General features: G+C 50.3%; 1 protein-coding gene across 1 annotated transcript; it reads left to right on the top strand.

Moving 5' to 3' along the window:
• Positions 1-10072: 10072 nt before the first annotated feature.
• PLA2G2D (phospholipase A2 group IID) lies at positions 10073-15362 on the top strand. Its single transcript, XM_037501136.1, has 4 exons — positions 10073-10112; positions 13027-13171; positions 13840-13946; positions 15217-15362. The coding sequence occupies exons 1-4, from the start codon at positions 10073-10075 to the stop codon at positions 15360-15362; spliced, it is 438 nt and encodes a 145-aa protein (XP_037357033.1).
• The last annotated feature ends 7587 nt before the right edge of the window (positions 15363-22949 follow it).

Below are 22949 nucleotides of genomic sequence, written 5' to 3'. Positions count from 1 at the left end.
TAACAACTATTTACAGCTTGAAAAACAATAAATTCCATTGTCTTCAAGAAAATACAATGTCCAGGTGCCCACACGTGCACCTGGGCATGGGCAGGGCATGGGCAGGACATGGGCACGTGCATCTGTCAGGAAGCCCCCAGCTCACACCTGAAAGGGGACCCTGCCTGGTCTGCAGCCCCAACTTCATGTTTCTATGCCTCTCTGGGCGGGGAGTAGGTCTGGGAGTGCCAGGGGACTCAGCAGCCACTGGACCCAGTAGTAGCCACCCCCACATCCGTGCCTGTCTCGCTACACATCTCCAAATTTATTTTGTTTTGTTTTTTAAAGATTTATTTTTATTGATTTATGCACACAAGAGCTGGGGTGTAGGCCAGAGGTGCACGGGGATGAGAGGATTCACCAGAGACAGGGTGGGGAGCAGAACAGGCGAAGCTACTGAAATACACTGCTGAGGGGCCCAGTGGGCAAGACAGGAAAGGTCTGCTGTGCCATGTGGGTCAGCTCCCTGGCTAGGGATGGAACTCATGCCACAGTGGCTGGTGATAACTTGACAGTGCTGACTTTAAGTCCTGCGCCACCAGGGAGCCGCACCCCTCCAAGTTTTGACAACCGAAAATGTCTGCAGACACTGCCAGATATGCCCTGAGGGACACAGTTGTTGACTCTGTCTGGGGCATGGGAGTCAGTGCCAGTTAGCTGTGGTTTGGGGGTATTGGGCATGGGGAAGATGGGACAGAAGAGAAGCAGAAGTTGCGGGGGCTCTGGGAGTCCCTGAGGGTGTACAGTCACACCAGCAGGGGCTCCAACTCAACACACCCACTTCTTGGCTCTGAGAGCCTGGTAGGACAGTTCCCCTCCCTCTGAGTCCCCAGCTATAGAATGGAAATAATGGGGCTCTGAGTGAGGATTATGCTAAATCATTGGTGTCACATGGTGTGGGCATATGCTGGGCACTCAGCTACGGATCCGATTGTTGCCAACAGAGGCCTGTTCTCCAACCTTGAGGTGGTTTGAGATGATGGGCAGGAGACCAGGGGACAGGAAAAGAGTATTCCTGGAAATTAAAACTCCAAAAAATCCCCTTCTCTTCCAGTCTCCCCAAACTTGTTGACAAGGAACAGAAGAAACTCCCTGGGGCTTCCCTTCCTATCCCATTTTTCCAACATCCTCTTCCTGCTCTATAAAACCAACTGGCCAGCCCATCCCACATGGCACCCACATTCTATCAGCCCCCATATTCCTTCCTCCCAACCTCCTCTCTATGGATCCCGGCCCTTCTCTTCCCAGGAAGTTTCCCTAGAGAAACTCGCTGCATCCCATCACCCACCCCTACATGGGAAAGTATAATTGCACTTGCTGACATGTTCCTTTGTAGGCATCTGTACGTGTTTGGGTTCATGGGCCTCAGATTAGGGATCCCAGAGAACAGGGGCCTATAATTTCCTCCAGAAGCCCAGGGGTTCCTGTGGGATGGGGGCTTTATCTGTCTCATCAGACTGGGTGTACTTGAGGACTCAGAGTGTAGGGCAGACAGGACTGGTCTCTGCCTTCACTTGTCTACACAAAGCTTGGCTTCAGCTCTCACTTCAATTTTTGCATACGCCTCTTATTGATAGCATCACTCACTCCAAAGGAGGAAGAAGCCAAAATTCCACATACTGAAGATACAGCTTCCAACCTAGGTGACTGGGAGCCACTTAGATGGATGCCAAGGAGGCCACAGCTGGCTCTGGGGGAGGAGTCCTGGGAGCCTCTGAACAGCCCTATTGCCATTCTGTCTCCTGCACTCCCACTGGCTGCACAGGTTGGGCTGGTCCGCAGAGAATAAGCTCTCCCCTCTCCCCACCCTCCCTCTACCAAGCACAGGATGCTCAATACTAGGAGTCAATAATAGACTGGTCTACCCAGTAATTCCACTTCTGGGGCTGTAAACCAAGATGCAAACCTGGATTGTTCCATCGTCCTCCAAAATCAGAAGCAACTTAGGAAATAACTGAGTTTAGCAAGGTTGCAGGATATGAGATAAAAATAAGAAATTTAATTACACTTCTCTACACTAGTAATGAGCAATTGGAAACTGAAAAAAATACATTTACAACAGTATCCAAATATATAAAATATGTAGGGATAAATCTGACAAAATATTTGGAAGACTTGTACATTGAAACCTATGAAACTATAAGCAAAGATGGAAAAAAATCAAGGAATATCAAGATAAATGCAGGGCATACCATGTTCATGAACAAAGTGCTCAATATTATTAAACTTAATTCCTATCATTTGCTCTAAAGAGTCAATGCAATCTTAACCAAAATCCTTACAGGCTTTTTTTGTAGAAATTGACAAGCTGATCTTAAAATTCATATGGAAATGAAAAAGACCTAGAATACCAAATCAACTTTGAAAAGAAGAACAAAGGTGCAGGACCTAATACTATCCAATTTTAATACTTAATAATAAAGTTAATCTACTCAGGGTGGACTGGCATAAAGATAGACACATAGATCAATGGAATAGACAATCCAGAATTAGATATTTTTACAAAGATAAAAAGGAAATTCCATGTAGGAAGCATAATTTTACAACAACAACGTTAGAAAAATTGGCTTTCAATATGGAAAGAAGGGAGGAAGAGAGGGAAGGAGAGAACTTCACACCTCTCACCATATACAAAAATTAATCAGAATGGATTATATTTCAACAAGGGTGCTAAGTGTGGTATATTTATATAATGGCACAGTATTCAACAGTTAAAAGGAATAAAATATTGATACATGTCATAACATGAATGAGACTTGACAAGATCATGTTAAATGAAAGAAGCTGTCACAAAAGGCCGAATACTATATGATTTAATTTATATGACATGTCCAGAAAAGGCAATCTATAGACACAGAAAGTAGAGAGTGGTTGCCTAGAACTGGGGTGGGGGGAGGGATTTGTAGTATACAAAGTTGGAGATAGATGGGTTGGTTTTCCTTTAGGGATAGGAAAAATGTTCTAAGATTAGATTGTGGTGATGGTTGTTTGGACCAAGGAAAGAATCATCTACATTTTGCTCTGTTGGAAAATGTCTACCTCTGTCCTGCCAGGACTACCTCAAGAGGTCAGAGTCAGCTGGACAGTGATTCTTGTCCACTGTGATGAAAACTTGGGTGAGAAGCAAAGGGACAGCCAATGTCTGGAGACTGAGTTGCTGTCATATTTGTAAGCTGCAGGAAGAAGGAGTCTGAGATAAAGACCTGACTGTACCCCGTTTCTATAGGGGTACTTTCAGGATGACAGATGCCAATGACCTGTGGTCCTTACATCCTCCAAACACAGATGGCTCTGGCTGTATCAGCCCTGTGAGGCCAGGGGTGGCTTTGAAGTTATGAGCAGTTTTCTCCTTTACCCACGAACTGAGCTTGTTAGAAACAAAACTCCTTTATTTAACTGAAAATGTTAGAAATTAGCTAGATGTCTTCTTTACTCTGCTAAGAAAAAAAATCTTATGTCTTCATTCTGTGTCTGTAACTTACCTATATAAACGGGGGCCACAAGCTTTGAGGGTGGGGACCAGACCCTCACTTTGATGTTGGTCTCCTGGGCCCATGTTCTCAGTTGGTCTCCAAACAATCTCATGACTAAATTTCTCTTTTACTAAACTTTTAATTTGTTTTACAACTATGATTATTTCAGTCGATAGTTGTGTGACTGAAAAAGTGAAATAAAAAAACCCAACCCCAACATGAATTGCACATTGAAAATGAATGGTGTGGTGTGCAAATGACATTTCAATAAAGCTGTGTTGTTTTTTTTTTAAATGGATCACATTATTCTGACACATGGTAGATGGATGAACCTTGAGGGCATTATGTTAAGTGAAATAAGCCAGTTATTAAAGAACAGATGCTGTATAATACACACATAGGAGAAACCTAAAGAGTCAAATTCACAGAAAGTAGAACCAGGGACTGGGGAGAATGGGGTGTGAGTGTTTAATGACTAAGTATCATTTCTGAGAAATGAGTTCTGTAGATGGTGGAAGGGGGATGGCTGTGCAAATGAGTATACTTATTGCCACTAAATTGTACACTCAAAAAGTTAAGATGGCAAATTTTGTGTTAAGCATATTTTATCAAAAAATTTTAGGGTACTTTTTTTTTAAATGGATCATAGACTTAGATGTAAAGCTTAAGTTTTTAAAATTTCTAAAAGAAAACATAGGAGAAAAACCCTGTGACCTTGGATTAGACAATACCAAAACACAATATATGAGAGGGAAAAACAGGTCTTCAAGAAGCTTAAACTTCAACTTTTTAAAAGATCTCATTAAAATAATGGAAAGATATCACAGATGAGAAGAAACCCAAATCACATATCTGGTAAAAAAAAAATTGTATGCAAAATATATAAAGAGCTCTCAACAATAAGAGACTCAACAATAAGAGAACAAACAATCTAATTTTAAAAGATGAGCAAAAGATTCATAACAGACTCTTCACCAAAGAAGATATAAATCTAAAATAAATCAAATTAGACCCCCCTCCACCAAAAAAAAACCCTTGGTATCCTTAGTTATCAGAAAAATTAAACTTAACGCCACTCTAATATCAGAGGGCCTAAAATTAAAGAAAACAACCACCCCACATTCTGGTGATGATGTGATGCCACTGAAACTCATATACTCAGGGGATGGGGGAGGATGTAAAATGGTACAACCACTTTAGAAAACAGTCTGGCAGTTTCTTATAAAGCATACACCTGCCAAATACACAGTCACTCCATAGCTCGGTGCTTCCCCGGAAGAAAGGAAGTACGAGAAAGACACTTAAATGTTCATGGCAACTTTATTCTTAAGAGCCAAAAGCTATAAACAACCACATATGCATTCACTGGGAGACGGGTCAAATCCGGAAGCTTCTAGCATGTGATTTGACTTCCAAAGTCACAAGGGGATGGACTTTAGGAGTCGAGGGGATGTTTCCTATTGGGACCAGGGAAGTGTACCTCTGCCAAGACTCACTAAATTTGAAATGAGTACATTTTGTTTTATGTAACAGGTAACTCAATACAATTGACTTTAAAGGAAACTTTTTAAGAAATACATTGTTTCTACACTTACAGCCAAAAATATTGCAATATGCTCAGTATTAGATATGTGTGTATATCTATGTTTAAATATTTGTAATATATCTATTGATCTACCTATGGAGAGAGAGAGAGACTGTTTTCCAAACAATTCCTGATCTTTGAGCTTTGACTATGGAGGAGGGAGGGAGGCAGGCATCAAAGACTATTATTTCCACTTTATGGAGGCAGAAACTGAGGCAGCGAGCTGGGAAGGCTGTGGCTCAGCCCTGTGAGTCAGGGCAGGCGGGGCTACAGGCTGTAGCCTGCAGCCAGTCCCTGAGACCTGTTTCTGCCCCTCAGGGACTGTGTGTGTGCTCCATGGGAAGGAAAATGGAATCAGGCAGAAGAAGGCAACATCTACCAGCGGTTCACCTCCTCCAGGAAGCCCCCGTGGGCATCCATGATTCTCTCCAACTCTCCTAAGATCTGGGGCCAGCATAACAGAGTACCACAGACTTGAGCCTTAAATAACAAAAATTTATTTTCTCACAGTTGTGGAGGCTGGAAGTCCGAGATCGGCAGGGTTGGTTCCCGCTGAGGGCTGTCTCTGTGGCTTCCATCGGCCATCTTCTCCCTGTGCCTTCCAGCCTCTTCCCTCATGGTCCTCATCTCCTCCTCTTATGAGCACACTGGTTATACTGGACTAGGACCACCCTAATGACCTCCTTTTAACTTAATTACCTCTTAATTACTATCTCCAAAGAGAGTCCCATTCTGAGGTACTGGGACTAGAACTTTAACACGTAAGTTTGAGGGAGACCCAATACTGCCCATAGCAGCATCCCATGGGGGAAAAATCAGACTTGGGGTGAGGAGATTGGGTGTGGTCTGTTGAGAAGACTCATGCCCCTTTGGAGCCCCACCCACTCCGTCTGCAAATGGGACAAGAAATACCAACATGCAAATTAATCTGTGGGAGGGAGCGAGCCTGTGGGAGCCGAAGCAGGGTGGGTCCAGGGAGTGAGTGGTGTCCCTGGGGCTAGCCCTTTCACAAGTCTACCCATGCCAAGGAACCTCAGGGGAATCCTATTAACAGAAAGAAATGCCTCTGGCTCCTTGTCCCCCAACAAAGTCAGCAGCCCCTCCTCCAAATAGTCTTACTGTTTTTTTCTGGAAGGCTCTGGAGGATCTTCTGGAGACCTAGGTTATCTCACAGTCTTCTCTGCTTCCCCTCCCCCACCCCACTGCTGTTCACGGTAGCCTCAGCACCCACAGCTGCAGGTTCTCAGGTGCACGGTGCAATCAACCTCCCTTCCAGCCTCAGAGCCACACCATGCCCTGAACAGAGGAGGGGCAAGCCCCAGCCCATCCCACTCCTGGTTGACATCTTCTGTCCCCTGGACCCCCCTCTGAACCCTTTCCCGTGACCATTGCCTGTGCCCGGAGTTTCATCAGGGCTCACTCCATCGGGCTCAGGCCAAATCCACCAACTGCCTTGGTGTCTACCATCAACCCGCCATTTTAACTCCTCAGGCTCACAATCCGCCTCCACACAAATGGCTGTGAGGCCCCCATTGGCACCCTCAGAGAGGCCACTCAGGCTCCAATCAGCCTGAAAGTGTCTGGTCCCTCTGGGGACACTGAGAGTTCCAGCGGGCAGGGACCTGTCTTCCTTCCTCTCTGCCGCCTAACAGTGCGCTGAGTCAGCCTGGGGACTAGCACATAGTAGGTGCTTAGGAAAGGCCTGTGAGTGGAATCATTTGCTGGGTTTCTGTGGGATTTCTTGGAGACATAGTCTTTACCTAGCGCAAGCTAATACTAAACACAACACCTGGTACCATTATTAAGCATTTACTGTGTACAAAACCAGCATCATCTATGCCTCATAACTCAGCACCTCACAAGAACCCCTCTAGATGGGCCTCTAACTCATTTAACCAAGGAGTAAACAGAGGAGGAGTCAGTCTGACCTGAGACTCCTTCCGAATGTCCAAGCTCTGCAGCCCCCAGCACCAGCCAGATGCAGCTTGAGAAAGGTGGGTGTGTGGGGGGGGTGGGGAGCTGTCTGAAGGCAAAGCACAAACCTTGAGCCAGGACCATCTCCGAGCTGCTGAGCTGGGGCTATTTCAAGCAATGTTGAAAGTACATTCTGTGGTCACTAGTCTGCACTTGAGCCACTAGGAATGGACTGAAAGGTCAAATCAAAGTAGGAATCCCCCTGTGGTGTGTTGACCAGCTCTGTATCACTTAAAAATAAGTCTCTGGTCCGAGCTGTGCAGTTAGATAGTTTGCTCAGCCCCTTGTTTTTAATCAGAACTTTATACTCTTTCTTCCTGGGAGGGGGTGGGTATCGCCAGACAGCATGCATTTATAATCACCTACTGTGAGCTGGTCATTTAAACTGTAATCATGACCACAAGCCTATTGAGGATGCATCAGTGGCCCCAGGGGATGCCGGTCTTCAGTGCAAATTCAAAATCTAATCTGGCTGATACCAAAACTGAAGTTTTCTTTCTACTATACGATCTCAGTTCACAATCTAGAAGCCTATCGGACATTCTAGCAGGATCTCTGAAGTCCTTCCCACTGAACTTTGAGCCCATTTGCTGTTATGAGCACCAGCACCATCACCTTCATCATCTTCCCACCATCATCACCACCATCATCAGCGCCACTCAGCTTAATGGAAATATGACTTACATACAGGAAAATGCAAAAATTAAAAACGAATAGCAGAATAAATGGTCACAATGCGAATACACCAGTGTAATCAAAAGAAACCAAACCAAAGAAAACAAAAGAAACAAAACATTGGCAGCTCCCGGAAGCCCTTAGTCAGCCCCAGTCACCACCCCGTCTTCGGGAGACTGCCGTCTGGACATACAAAGGCACGAATTAGCTGGGCTGCGTGGGAAGGGCAGGTCAACAGTCTGGCGGTCGGTGCCCTCTGTGTCTGGCTCTTAGTGTTCTCTGCTCCATCAACATCATGTGTGTGACTTCCCCACGTTGTGGTGTGTGGTTGTGGCTCACGGGTGTGGTGTTATTGTGCAGTGGCTGTCCCCCGTCTATCCATACAGCGGCTGGCGGGCTTTAGGATGGTTTCCCGTTTTAATCCAGTGGCTTCAGCCTCTGTGCAGCCGGGGAAGTGATCACTCTCCCACGAACGAATCTCAGGTCTCCTGTTTCTAGTCTCTCCCCAGTTTCCTTCCCTGTAAAATGGGATCAACGATATCTCCTTCTGGTGTGGCTGGGAAAATTAAACCAGATAATCACCCTGTGGTGGAGGCTTAGCAGAAAGTAGCTATTCTTTTTTTTTTTTTAATAAGATTTATTTATGCATATAAGGGTTGGGGTATAGGCCAGAGGTGCAGGGGATGAGAGGATTCACCAGAGACAAAGTGGGGAGCAGAACAGGCAGACTGACTGAAATACACTGCTGAGGGGAGCAGCAGGCGAGACAGGAGAAATCTGCTGCGTCATGTGGGTCATCTCCCTGGCCGGGGATCGAACTTGTGCTGCAGTGGCTGCGGATTGCTTCATAGTGCCGACACTTAACCCCTTGCGTCACCAGGGAGGCCCAGAAAGTAGCTATTCTTGATAGAATTTGCACTCCAGCCTCCGAGCCCCCTCCCACACCTTTCCTCCCACCACCAGAGCGACTGTGGCCTAACAGTGTCACCATGTGTTTCTCCTGTTGTGTCCAGGGAGTGAAAACATGAAAGCTCACAACTGCTGAAGGTTTGCAGAAGAGGAAAGTGAGAGGAGCTGGGTTTCCCCAGAAGTTTCCACACCGGATCTTTGCTGTGCTCTGGCAGGGCAAGAGCAGGAAGGGAGAGAGCTGAGATTCCCTCACAGGAAAGAACAGAAGAAAAGGTGATGGATGTATTTATTATAAGCAGCGATGGTGCAGATGGCAGAGAAGACCATGTGTGTGGCCACCACTCATTTATTGAGCTCGAGCTGCAGACCAGGCCCTTCCCACGTGCTTTGTCTGAACTCCAACAAGCCTATGAAGTAAGTACTGTTTGCACCCCACTGTTACATATGAGGAAATGGAAGGCATGGAGGTGAGGCAGCAGTAATGTTGGGCTGGGGGGCAGGGTTGGCAGCCATGACCCAGGCTGTCTGGTTTTGGGTCCCCCCGCCGCTGCCCGTCCCTCTCTTTCATGCAGCGGTGCATCTCATGCACCAGGGTTGTTAGAATGGCATCCTCTCTGCGATGAAACTTGGTGTGGGGAGCCAGGTACAGGTGACCTCTAACCCCGCAGCAATTGGAGGAGGGCAGACGATGGTCTTCTGACGGGGCCCATTCCCCAGACAAGGAATGCAGGGCTTGTGAAGGTAAAGTAAGGGGCCTCACGGCTATAAGAGCTGGAGCCAGCATTGGAACCCCAAATCCTGCCTTGCAGAGGTGCCTGGGGCTCTGGGTATTGGGACAACTGGTTTTGAGGCCTCTTTGTAGCATCAGTAGCTTGTCTTCTCTAGGGATAAGCCTTCTGGCATCAACAAAGGGTTTGTGGTCTTCATGACTTTTGCCCAAATGACATCAGGTGGGGGGAGCTGAGATGTGCCATGTGCCCCCTCACTGCCCAGAGCTTGCGACTGTTCTAGAGATGAGAATAAATTGTGTCACTGAAAGGGGTGATGATCACGTGATGGGACGAGGCTCTGACGGACCACCCAAAGCGGTCGTCACAACAGGCAAAGGAATCAACTCACCACATGTTCGCCTGACACAAGGCTCACTCATGTCAAATGTATTTCAGGAAAAAATGTAGCTGGTGCTCGATGAGTTCCTAAATAATTAAAATATTTTTCTTATTTATGTTTTCCAAATCTTCAGTGCTAACTATGTATTTCTTTTGCAATCAAAAATAAAATTCCCCCGTGTCAGAAAAGAGGAAACAGGGGGAGCATGGGTGACCTCCACTTGAGCTGGGCGGGGGCAGGCTGCACTGGGGGGGGGTGTCCCTGATATAAGGGGCTGCCAGGGTTTCTCCTGCTCCGTGCTGGGATCATGGAACTTCCCCTGCTGTGTGCACTGGTGGTGTTTGCTGGTAAGTGGGGACAGGATTGGAGACTAAGAGGGATGCAGGGGTGCAGGTCGGCCCTATTTCTCCTTCCTAGAGGAGTGACTGCTCTGATCCCCAGTGTCCTGAGTCCCCAGAACCCCAGCCCTCCTGGCCTCTGCCAGGAACTATCAGCAGCTGCCTAGCACAGTGGCTTCAGCCTGAGCTCGCACTGGCCAAGCTGTGTGTCCCTCTGAACACTGTGAAGGTGAGGAAGTCGAGGTTTGGGGCTGGGGTCTGCTGGCATTTTGGACACAAGCTGCAGAAATGGATGTCTCCACCTCACCTTACTCCCCCCTATTCCCTGGGCCCATAAATCACATCTTTTCACGTCCACAGAGCTCCGTGTTCTCAGAACTCTCTTGTGTCCACTACCTCGCCGGAAACCAAGAGGATTCTGTTAACTATTGGTGGCAAATGGGACCATTTCCTTTCTGTCTTTAGCAGATCAAATGTAAAACTGTTGTTCTTAGCAAATTGGCTTATTTGCTTCTTGATCCATCTCGAGAGCTCTGACTGTAGACTGTAGACTGAAAGCTCTGACTGTATTTTTCTTTCTTATTTACATTTTATTAGGAAAAAGAGAATGAAAAAGAGAGGCCCCTGCATAGTCACAGGCGGGCAGGAGGGCTGCCTTGGACTTGCATTTTTAAATGTGGTTTTATGTTCCTCTGGGACTTCAAAATTCATAAAAGGAAACTATTTCCTGGTTATAGTGAAAACCATTAGGAAAACTGCAATCGAGCTGCAGGAATTCACCTCTCAGACCTAAAGGCAATATAGATAAAGATCAAACACACCAAGGGCTGGCACCAGCATCTCCCTGCAGTGCAACCATGGCCACATCACCCCACCTCACTGAACCCTCATCTGTAACTTGGGCATTCTCCTCATTGGGGTGTTCAACGAGAAAATGAGAATGAGAAAATAAGAAAATGCACTCAGGGTGTTTAGCAAGTAGAAATAATAAGCACATAATAGCTCAGCACACGGAGTGTGCAGGAGGAGGAAGCCTCCAGAATGTGCCCTCCCACAGTCCCTCTGGCTAACTGTTGGGAGAAAGGACTCCCTTCCTCCCGTTGGCAGCCAAGGATGGGGAAATCCCAAGACAGGAATTGCTAAGCTAAACCAGTTCACCTAAACCCGTATCCATAGATGGAGCTCCTTGGTTTTTCAGGGCTGGGGTTGCCTCACCGTAAAATGACAGAGCCCTCCCCAGAGAACAGTGAAACAAATTAAATTTATTGTCTGCCTGGGAGGGAGAGCCGTATCGCTCAGGTGTGACTGTGGATTTCTGAGCTGAAATGGAAAGAGCTAGACTTGGGGCAGAAGAAAGGCAGGGGTTGGGGAGGGGCCCAAAAGGCAGGATTCTGAACATAGTCCCGGGTGGCCCTCAAGGGATTGAGCCTCTTTGCCATGGTTACCCTCGGGGTCCTCATCACTGAATCTGGAGATCTAGAGGCCTGGCATCCCTCGTCAGCACAGCTGAGGCTCAGCAAGTTGCCCTTGGCCCAGCCCGTCTAGTTAGGGCCACTGTCAACCAGGAGGTGGCCACACGATCTCCACCCAGCGGGCCATGCTGGGACACAGCAGACCTGTGTGGACCAGACTGCACCCCCCACCCCACCCCATCACCTTAGGCTGCAGCCCAGGGGCATCTGCTGTGGCCCTGCCCTTGGACCCTCCCAGGCCCTCTCTCCCACCCTAACAACCCCCAGCGTAGGACTCACGCCCCTCCCAGCCTCCCTCCTTTGCCTGAGGTTGGGGGCTCCGTAACCAGGGGCCTACGCATCCCAGACTCCCTGAGAAGCTGGCTCCATCTGAGTTCTTGAATCATCGCAGGAAATACATGCACATTTCAGCCCCCTTCCTATCTGGTCTATTTCTCCCAAAGTCTTCCCTGAATTCATTGACTCAATATATTTTATTTCTCCTAACTCAGCATAATGCTTCCCTCTCTTCCAATAAAATTAATTCCCCTTATGGTCAATTCTAACTAACAGCTGAAATGAAAAATATACATGAAAATCGTTGGTTTCTAAATCTCACTGCCTCCCAGGAGAGGCACGTTTGCTCCAGGATGCAGAGGTGGGGGTGGAGGGTTCCAGAAGGAGTCTAAGGCCCAATTACTCTTTTGCCTATAGAATGGAAACGCAGCATCCACAGGTGGAGGATGAAACGACTGCCTTGGGTTTCAATCCCAGCCACTGCGGACTGGAGCAGTTTACTGAGCCTAGGGCTGCTTATTCATAAAATGGGAGTTAAAAAAGAATTCCTTGTGCCAACATTGGCTGCTTCGTTTTAATAAATGTACCACAATTATGTAAGGTGGTAACAGTAAAGGAAACTGGGCACCTGAAGACCCTCTACGTGATCCTTGCAACTTTTCTGTTCGTCTACCCTATAATTCTCCCAAAATTTATTTATGACAAAAAGAGTATTTATCTCGGGCATCCCCGGTGGCTCAGTGGTTGAGCGCTGGGTTGCGAAGCTGCCCACAGCCTCTAAAGCGCCGGTTCGATCCCCGGCTGCTCCCTGGCCACCGGAGGAGGGTCCCACATGGCGCGCAGACCTCTCCTGCCGCCCGCTGCTCCCCTCAGCAGTGTACTTCGGTCCTTCTGCCTGCTCTGCTCCCCACTCTGGCTCTGGTGAATTCTCTCACCCTCCCGCACTTCTGACTGTACCCAGTGCTTGTATAAATAAATAAATAAATCTTTGGAAAAAAAAAAAGAGTATTTATCTCATGGGGTGGATGGGATCAATGAGTTAGTTGATCAGGAAGAGACCGAGGTAAGCCTGCGCTCTCTGTCATTCTATTCATCACTTGGTGTTTGCAGTCACCAAGGCTGGGTCCAGGCAGCGCTGAGATCCGTGCCTCCCCCGTTGCTGGGTTTCTCGGCAGGTGTGGTTCCAGCCCAGAGCGGGATCCTGAACCTCAACAAGATGATCAAGCACATGACCGGGAAGATTCCCTTCTTCTCCTACTGGCCCTACGGCTGTTACTGTGGACTTGGCGGCAAAGGCCAACCCAAGGACGCCTCGGACTGGTTGGTAACCCCTCCTGGCAGGCCCTAGCAGCAGTTCTGTCCTCTCCTCTCCCCTGGACTCTTGCCCCGCCTCTCCCTTGCCTCTCCATCCCCTCCCTCATTCCAGGAATTCATGATCGTTGTGCTACCGCTAGGAACTCAGCTGAGAGCCAACACAGTCCTGGAGTCCCCTGGAAGCCTCCCTTGCACTCCCAAGCTCCATCTTCTTAGAGCACCCACCCACATGCCCCACTTGCCCCTGCATGCAGGTTTTCGCCGTCACCTCAGGTGATCTTCACAACCACCCTGGAAATCAGCCAGAGGGGGATGAGCACCGGCCAGGCCCTGGGTCACCTCCCTGATCCATCACAGACAGGCTGTGTGGCCTTGGGCAAGTGGCTTGGCCTCTCTGAGTTTCACTTTTCTCATCTGTGAAATGGGAGTAATACTAATACTTCCATTACCAGATGGTAGTGAGGATTAAGAGGGAACCGTAGATCAAGCAGGATCCTGGTGCGTCGGAGTCCCTTGATCATCATGTCAGCTAGCATGACACAAGAACAGAGCCCACGGCCTTGACAGCGGACTCAGTTTTCTCCTCTGGGGTGGGGGCAACCAGAGCAGACTGAGCCAAGGACCCATCGCGCAACTGTGCCCCTGCCTGCTTCACTCCTGCCCTCTCTCCCCAGGTGCTGCAAGGTCCATGACTGCTGCTATGCCCACCTGAGGCACCATCAGTGCCGCATTCACTGGGACCATTACAAGTACAACATTTCCGAGGGGAACATCCAGTGCTGTGAGTGCCTGGGCCTCGGGGCTGGAGGTGGAGGCAAGGAAGGGCGTTCTGGCACCCTCTGTCTTCTTACTCTGTGTGACAGATGCACAAATCACTCGACCTCTCTGTTTTTCTCACGTGTCCAAATGACCTATGGAGGAAGGGCAGGAATGGAGGAGGGAGTAGGGAGAGGGCCAGTGGCGACTTTGACCCCTTCAGGATCTGCTTGGATCCCAGGCCCACCCTGGGCCAGCTCTATGACCTTGAGCACGTTGCTAGCCCTCTCTGAGCCTCGGTGTGCTCACCAGTAAACTCAGGAGATAGTAGCACTCTACCCCATAGAGTGAATGCAAGAGCTAAAAGGAGAGCAGGCGGAACCAGGCTGGCGGACAGAGTGCGGGCCTGACAAACCGCACAGGCCACGAGGTGATTGTCACGGCCTCCTTCACGGCTGAGCCTCCCAGCAGCCCAACACAGGCCCAGCCGCCCTGATCGCCATTTACAGACAAGGAAACAGACTCAAGAAGTGCCTGCCCAGGGTCACACGGCACAGCCACTCACCTGGGCTGGAACCAGCCTCCCCGGCGAGGGGACAGTAGCAGGTCCTAGGGCCGTGAACTGAATGGGTTCATCCTGTCAATTGAGGCTTTAATAACAAGGCCCGCAATTTGTTGCGCACTAACTATATGATCCCTTTACCTTCTTACCTTAAGAAGCAATTCTCATGATGCCTCATTATTCTCACATAATGAAACTGAAGCCCCACGGGCCCTCATGGAGGCTCAGAGACTTTGCACCTCCTGTTCCCTCTGCCTGGAGCCCTGCCCCCCCACCACTGCTGCTTTCCCTAATGGGGGGCAGACCCTTCAGATCTCCACTCAAAGGGCTCCCCTGCACCGACTCAGACCCTGCTCTTTGCAAGCACGTGGCTCTGTGTCTGTCCAACCTTCCGCTAGTGTCTGATAGTCACGTGTGGTTCTGAGTACCTGCCACCCCCACAAGTGTGACTCTCACATGTCTATTTTAATCACTCTTTGCACCCCCACCCCCGCTGCCCCCCTCCGCCACCTGACAGGTGCTCACTGGCTTCTCGAGTGCATGGCCACATGAAGGAGCTTTCAGGGAGATCATGGCACATGCTCAGGGTCAAGAAGTCAGAGTCCAGGCAGCTGTGCCGGGTGCCCTGAAGCTAGCAAAGATTGCCTTGGCCACAGAGGGGCCTCCTCCAGGCCCCAGCCCCGGCCCTGCCTCAGGGAGGAATGGACACTGAGCCCCCTTCTCCTCCCCACAGCCACCAAGGGGAGCTGGTGTCAGCAGCAGCTGTGCGCCTGCGACAAGGAGGTGGCCCTCTGCCTGAAGCGTAACCTGGACACCTACCAGAAGCGCTGGCGTTACTACTGGCGGCCCCACTGCAAGGGCCCCAGCCCGGAGTGCTAAGAGAAGCCCGCCCACCGCCCCATCCCCCTGTGCCATCCTCCCGCTCAGTCCTCCCACTCTGAGCTCCGAAGCTCCAGCAGGATGCTGCCGTGTACCCCGGGATCTAGCCCCCACCCTTCAACCAGCCTGGCTCCTTTAAAACACTCTCTGGTGGAGGGAGGGACTCGGCTTCTCCCCCACCCCTGCTGCCCCTCTAGGACCTTCCAGACCCTCTGAGCATAGAATGGGAGCTTAGGAAAAGCCCAGACCAGGAGCCCAGGGATGATGTTTTGTTTGGGCCAAAACAGCAGACGTGGGGGCAGGGTGTGGGGGGTGAAGCAGCAAAGTGGCCTGCCCTCCACCACTCCGGGTTTCCTGGGCCCAGCCTCAGCCCCTCCAATAGACTGTCCCAGCTATGTTGAGTGGCCTCTCCAAAGGGTAATTCCCAACACCCCATGTCCTCCCCCTCCTTGGGATGGGGCCGCTCACACCTGTTCGGGACCCACACACTTAGTACTGTGTCCTTGTCCCGACCTGGGCTTGGAGGTCCTTGTGTTGGGGAGCCGGGGGTGCAACTGAGACTCAGCTGTGTCCCTAGTGTCCAGCACAGTGCTTGGAACCAAGAAGGAGCTCCGTAAACCTGGCAAAGGGCTGGGTGGAACGCCAGCTGGTTGCTCTGGCTCCAGTGCACAAGCACAGCCCACGTGTCCCGCAGGCCCTTCCGCCAGCTCCCAGGCATTGCCCCAGCGGCCTCTGCTGAGAAGCCCTGCCTGCCTATTGTTCCAGGTAGATTTGCCCTCCCCAGCTCCTCAGTGAAAGGGCTGCTTCCTATGAAAAGCCTCTGCCTCATTCCTGCACCCCGCTTCACGGGCTCACTCCCTCCTGCCAGTACCCCCAGCATCTATGAGTCTGCAGCTTACAAACCACATCTTGTGGCTTGTCTGGGCTTCCCTGAACCCTCCTGTCCTCACTACACTGAAGCTCCTAGAGGATGGAGACCACGTCTGCTTCCTCTTTGCTTCCTCTGCTCCCCTGTGTATAATGGGCGCTCAATTAATGCTTGTGGATCAAATGATCCCAGTGTGGATAGATGGGGGTTGCAGTATAAGCAATGGGTGTCCCACCCAGATCCCCTCCAGGCCCAATGCCCCACCCCCCGAGCTAAGCCAGGCGTTGGCTGCCAAGAGCTCACGTCTGACTCCTTCTGTTAAGCATAACTCTTGTCTTCTAGGAGCTGCCTTGCCCAGCCTCTGCACCCACCACACCCACCTCGAACTAATGGCAAGGGAGTATAATACCAAGGAGGGGTAATTGCCTGCCCCCCCCCACCCCCGCCTCTATTCAGGACCAGCATTGCCTGCCCTTGAACTCATTGGAGAATTAGGCTAAAAGTCTGGAGGCACCTCTTTGCTCAGCTTTGGGCCTGGCCTAGCCTGTCTTCCTTGTTCCCTTACAGGTTCCTTCTCAATAAATCTCTCACTTGCACAAGAATCTTCATCTCAAGCTTGGTTTCTAGGGAAACTGACTTTGGATGGATGGATGGATGGATGGATGGATGGATGGATGGACGGAGCTTGGCTGGCTGGCTAGATGATGGATGGATGATTTTTTTCATATAAAGATCAACAATCTGTCACTCATATGTGATTAACTGTGTTTCTAGCAAAACGGGGCTAGGGCACCAAGAACCACCCATACCCACCAGCCTGCGACACACATCTGTAAAACAGCTGGCCAACCAATTTTCCTTCTACCTGAAGCTCAGTGGTTCATGTGAGGCACCACAGCAAGAATTAAAAATTATGGGAGGGCCTCCCCGGTGGTGCAGCAGTTGAACGCTGGGCTGCAAAGCTGCCCGCAGCCTCTGCAGCACTGGTTCGATCCCCGGCTGCTGGCGAGGGTCCCACATGGCGAGCAGACCTCTCCTGCCGTGCCTGCTGCTCCCCTCAGCAGTGTACTTCGTCATTCTGCTCCCTGCTCTGGCTCTGGTGAATTCTTTCACCATCCCGCGCTTCTAACTGTACGCAGTGCATGTATAAATAAATAAATCAATCTTTAAAAAAATAAGAATTATGGGAGCTGGGTTTAAGCTCAAGTAATATGCTGGCTAGTCACGTGACCTTACACGAGGAATCTCAGTTACCTCCCGTGTGAAAAATAGATGAAAATAAGAAAACAAGACAAGTGTGAGTGTTAAGTAAGATCAATAGATATTAAGTTCTTTGCTCAGTGCCTGGAACACGGTAATCCCTCTTCAAATATTACCTGTGTTACTGTTGTTTCCTGGTGACCGTATTTGAAGTAACTCCCAAAATAAATTAGGAGGAAAAAAATAGTTAATCAATGCTCGGCTCTTTCTAGCCCATTCCTCTCCATTTTTTGTGACCATGCAAGCGGTGTCAGATCCATTTACACAAGACCTGCTGCCAAGAGCTGGCGTCCCTACATGCCCAGCAGAGCGCCCGTGGGCCAGGTTCTGTGGCTCTGTGACAGGGATGAGTGTGTGATCTCCATCTTCCAATTGAGCAACCCGAGGCTCCAAATGGGGACAGGAACCTCCTGAGCAAACAACCAGCAAAAGCAGAGGCAGGTTCCTCCCCCAGACTCTTCCCACTCTGCTTCCTGGCGCCCCATCCCATTGTATTGGTCAGGAAGCTTCCAGATGAAAACTGTGACTCAGTGAGCCTCAACAAAGAGGGCATTTATGACTTCACATGACAAGCAGTCCAGAAGGAAGGTGGCTCTTTAGTGGCTTGATAATGACATCAGCATCCAGTTACTTCCCTGTCCATGGCTGGTGCCCTCACTGGGTTGGCTCTGCACGCTGGGCAGCAACTCCAGGATCATCCTCAAGCCAAGAACAATGCCCTCTAGCAGGGGTAATTGTCCACTGCTGTCTCTTCCTGGGCCTCATTTAAAGTACTTCCTGTACACAGCAGATCACCCCTGAGGGTTGCTCCCTCAAACCTTAGTGGCCCAAGATGATGGGATCACCCTGATTGGTTTAGACTCCTCAAGATTTGTTTACCCCTGAGAGAGGATGGAGGCCGGTGGCTGCCATTGGGGCTGGACGGGCAAGCTCAGGCCTCAAGCAGGGGCAGGGCTGTGCTTGGAATGCTCCCTTTGGGGAGTGCAGCATCCAGTGCAGGGCCTATGGGCACATAGTAGGGGGTCAGCAGATACCTGTTGAATGACTGAATGAAGCTAGTTTGGTAAAGATCTGGGACTTTGGATCAAGAGGTGACTGGGCCTCTTGGTGGGATCTCAGGGCAACGGACAGAGTCCACAGAGTTAGGACAGACCCTCCCACCCAGAGTTCTCACTCTGGGCTACTTCCCAATGACTGACATTGGATAAAAGGCACAGGCAGGTCTAGTCTCTGCCTGCGTGGAGGACAAGATCACTGTGATTCCTGCTGCCTCCAGGAAAAACTGCGTGGGGAGTGACAGCATTGAACCCCTGATACCAGACACCTGCAGTAACCACTCGCCCACTCCTCTCCACTCTCCCTGGGACAGTGCATTTTCCAGCTACAGAAACTGAAACTTGAGGATGAGTCACTTGTTGATAACTGACAGGGCTGGGATTTGAACCCAGATCCCCCTGGCTCCAAGGCCACATCTCACCCTACCTCCTACACTCTCGTCTGGGACAGTTGGTGACTCAGCCCTGGGTGTCCCTTGGGGGAAGGGGATCGTCACACCCAGGGACCAGGAGGTGAGGGAGGAGCGAGGCAAGGCAGATACCTGGGGGAGAGGGGCGTGGAGTAGCCATCACACTGCAGTAACAGCCGCGCTTGAATAGGGACCTCACATTTTGGAGGGCTTTGTCCGGCCCAGAGCCCCTTCCCACCCAAGTAGCTGATCCAACCCTCCGGTCAAGTGGCTTCAGGCTTCCTCCTGTGTGTGTGTAGGGGCCCAGCCCAGCCCAGCCCAGGGCAGTGAGGGGTGGATGACATCACTTCCTTGTTTATCCAAACACCCAAGTCCCTTCCGCACATCCTCCTGTTGCTGCCACGTGCAGATGGGGCTGGCGCTCCTGCCTTCCATCCCCATCTCAGTGCCCCACCCCTCTGAAGGGGAGTGGAGGCACTGGCACTTGGGGTCCCTGACGTCTTTGCTCAATATGGAGGTCAGCCGAGAGCCGGCCTGACCCTGGGGCAGCCTGGACACGGCAGAGCCGGAGCTGGCTAGCTCTCTAACTTACACGCCTCCATTTTTTTCATGTGATTTTCACTTAATGATATGATTTTCATTTAAAATCTCTTGAAGAGCTTTTAAACATTTATAACAACTCAGGTCAGAGAAAGTCAAGGGCTTCTTCTCTGTTCTCTCTCTGCTCTAGGTCCTTGGCCAAGCCTGGCTGCCTCGGGGCCTCTTCTGGAAGGCTCTACCTGGGCCCTGGCAAGATGGCCCCCTTCTGTCACAGAGGTCAGTTGTCAAGTCCCTCCCTTGGACAAAGGTCCCCGCCCTCCCAACCTGAAGCAACCACTCCCCACCCTCTTCTGTCTCCTGCCCTCTTTAATTCTCGGCTCTGGAACAATAGTTTTCTCATCACTCATTCAGCCCTTTGCTTTTCTCATCATGGTCTTCTAGACGGAAGCTCTGGCCGCAGGGAGGGACACCGCGTCCCCAACCTCAGAGCAAAGCTGGGGCTTATGAAACTTCCTGGCTGAGTGCCCCTCCCTCCCTGGCCCAAATACCCCAGGTTTGGGAACTGCAAAACAGGAGGATGAAGGAGAAGTTTCAGCCATGGTGGCTTCTGGCTTCCTAAGAGGGAACTGGGGAGATGCCAATCCTGGGCCCCCTGTGCTGAGACCCTTATGCAGTGGTGCCCCCCTCTTGGGGTCTAAGACCCCCAGAGGATGTCTGAAAACACAGAGAGCATCAAACTGTATGTATATAAAATACTTTCTGACACGTACATGCCTATGATAAAATTTAATTTGTAAATTTAGGCACTGCAAGAGATCAACAATAAAAGCTAGTAATAAAATAGAACAATTATCACAATACACCGTCATAAAAGTTATGTGTATGTGGCCTCTCTCTCTCAAAATATGTTATGCTCAAGATATTTTCTGACCGGGCCTCCCCGGTGGCGCAGCGGTTGAGCGCTGGGTTGCGAAGCTGCCCGCAGCCTCTGCAGCGCCGGTTCGATCCCCGGCTGCTCCCCAGCCACCAGAGGAGGGTCCCGCATGGCGCGCAGACCTCTCCTGCCGCCCGCTGCTCCCCTCAGCAGTGTACTTCGGTCCTTCTGCCTGCTCTGCTCCCCGCTCTGGCTCTGGTGAATTCTCTCACCCACCCACACTTCTGACTGTACCCAGTGCTTGTATAAATAAATAAATAAATCTTTAAAAAAAAAAAAAAAGATATTTTCTGACCGCAGAGGGACTGCAACAGCCAGAACAGTGGATAGGGACACGACTGTATACAGCTTCTCATTTACATCTCGTTATGCATGGCCCTGCCAGGTGGGTTTTTTGGCCTAATTTTCCAGAAAGTTAAAATTAAATATCTCATGCAAGGGAACTCACCCAGGGAGACGTGACAGAGATAAGCAGGGAAAAAGAGACCACGCTCAGTCCCGGACCCTGCCTCTCCCAGCCAGATGATGCCCTGGCTGAGGCAGCAGTTCTGAAGCTTTACTGCAGACATGAGTCCCCAGGCGGGGAAGGAGTCCATTTAAGACGCAGGATCTTGGGCCTCCCAGGGTCTGGCTACCTGCATCTCTAACAAGCACAGCTGGAGATCCTGGTGCCTGTGGCTGAGGATCACAGGCCCTGTCCGCTATCATTCCTTGTTACCCACCCCCCCCCCCCCCCCACCCCCCCACCCCCCCCCCCCCCCCACCCCCCACCCCCCCACCCCCCCCCACCCCCCCCCCCCGCACCGGGCACCTGGAGCAGACATGGCCTAATCCCCACGACTGATCAGGCCCCAGTGCCAAGGTTTGCCCTCTTGGGCTGGCACAGCTCACTCCAGGACTGGAGACCACACTCTAGGCCAGACTCCTCGCCAGCTCGGTTCTGCCCATCCCCACTGTGCTTATCTAAAAGAGATGAGGATACACTTCCCAAACCCAGTCTCTTATGTGTCAGATTTGGCCCAGCATTTGGTTTAAAGTTCCACTTTTACTTTACTTTAAAAAAAAAATCTAAATAAATTTATTTAAGGAGGAAACAGGTCACGGATACAGGGGAAATCCATACCCTTTGTCATAAACAACAGTGACCATAAAAATAAAAAGAATGGAAATAGGTGGATGATCAATACTTGTTGAATGAACCAGCCAACGTTGGAGAGGTGCTGAGGACACCCCAACACTGCCTTGGCCTTGAGGGGGCCTAAGGATTGAAAGAAAATGGAAAGGGACTGATTCAGTCTCTCTGCAAGCCAGTGTTAGCTTCCTCTTGTCTGGAAAGTTTCTCACTGGGAGAAATGCCAAGCCAGTGACACTGTAGTCATTTCTGGAGATGGGGGATGCAAGACATAGAGTTCTTGGGGATCCCAAATGCTGCCGGGGAAGAAAGAACCCTGGGCTGGGAGCTAGGAGACCCGGCTACAGGCCTGCTTCTGCTACTCCTCTGCTCTGTGGCCTGGAAGGAGATCGGAAATATACCACTTTGGCATAAAGATTACTTTAAGGCAATGAAGAACTGACAAAGGCAGGGAGATTTCCTTACCCTCTCCTCTGCAGGATATAAATTTCTCTTGGAGGAAGACATCTCCCCCACCCACCCCCCAGACACTAGGGAGAGAAGAGCAGCTGGTACCATCAAAGATGGGAAGTCAACACCAGGATGAGTTTGCATAAACAGATCTCTCTAAAATAGCCCTTATCATCCATTGCTTCCCCCATATAATTTCCCCACAATTTGATAGCCCTAGAAGTTCATGCCTTGTTTCTTTTATTAAAAGGGCATGTAAGCCCCCAAGTCTAGTGACTCCTTTACTTCTTTTCTGTGAGTGTCAGTATTAATAAATATTATGTATCTTTTCTCCTGTTTAATCTGCCTGTCATTGGTTTAATTCACAGGCTCCTGGTTAGGAACTCAAGAGGGTAGAAAAAAGTTTTCCTCCCGACGTTAGCCTGCAATTCCTCACCATGAAGTGACCACAGGTGACCCAGCTCATGTTAAATGGAAAAATAACTAAACTAAGAGGCACAAACGTATGTCCATCTCGACTCAGTGGGGTAAATGGTCCCCATGAGAGGTTGACGGGAGATGTGAGCCAGCAGAGTAGTCAAGAGTGTGGGCTCGGGGCCCCACCACAAGCTCACCAGCTCTGAGGTCTCCTGATAACCCAGCCGTGGGATCTTGGGCACTGAACCTATTTCCTTAGCTATGAAGGGGAATTATGATATGGGTGCTGTGAGGGGTGAATGACAGATGTCTGGAGAGCATTTTGTGCTGGGGCTGGCGTGGAGAGCCAGGGCAGAGCCCAGGGTGAGGTTACTGTGCTGGCTGTGGCTTGAGGAGTGGTGGAGGAGCATCCCCATCATCGTTTTAATGAAGGTTTCCTCCTTCCCCGCAGGCTTACCCTCCCTTAGGCAAGCTTGCTCGTGCTCGATGGCATAACCAAGCAGCTCCCCGGGAAGTGGTCC

The sequence above is a fragment of the Talpa occidentalis genome, unplaced genomic scaffold (assembly GCF_014898055.3).
Source record: "Talpa occidentalis isolate TD23 unplaced genomic scaffold, MPIMG_talOcc4v2.1 talOcc4.9, whole genome shotgun sequence".
Taxonomy (NCBI): domain Eukaryota; kingdom Metazoa; phylum Chordata; class Mammalia; order Eulipotyphla; family Talpidae; genus Talpa; species Talpa occidentalis.
Note: the sequence above shows the minus strand (reverse complement) of the source record. Positions and strands in the feature narration are given on the sequence as shown.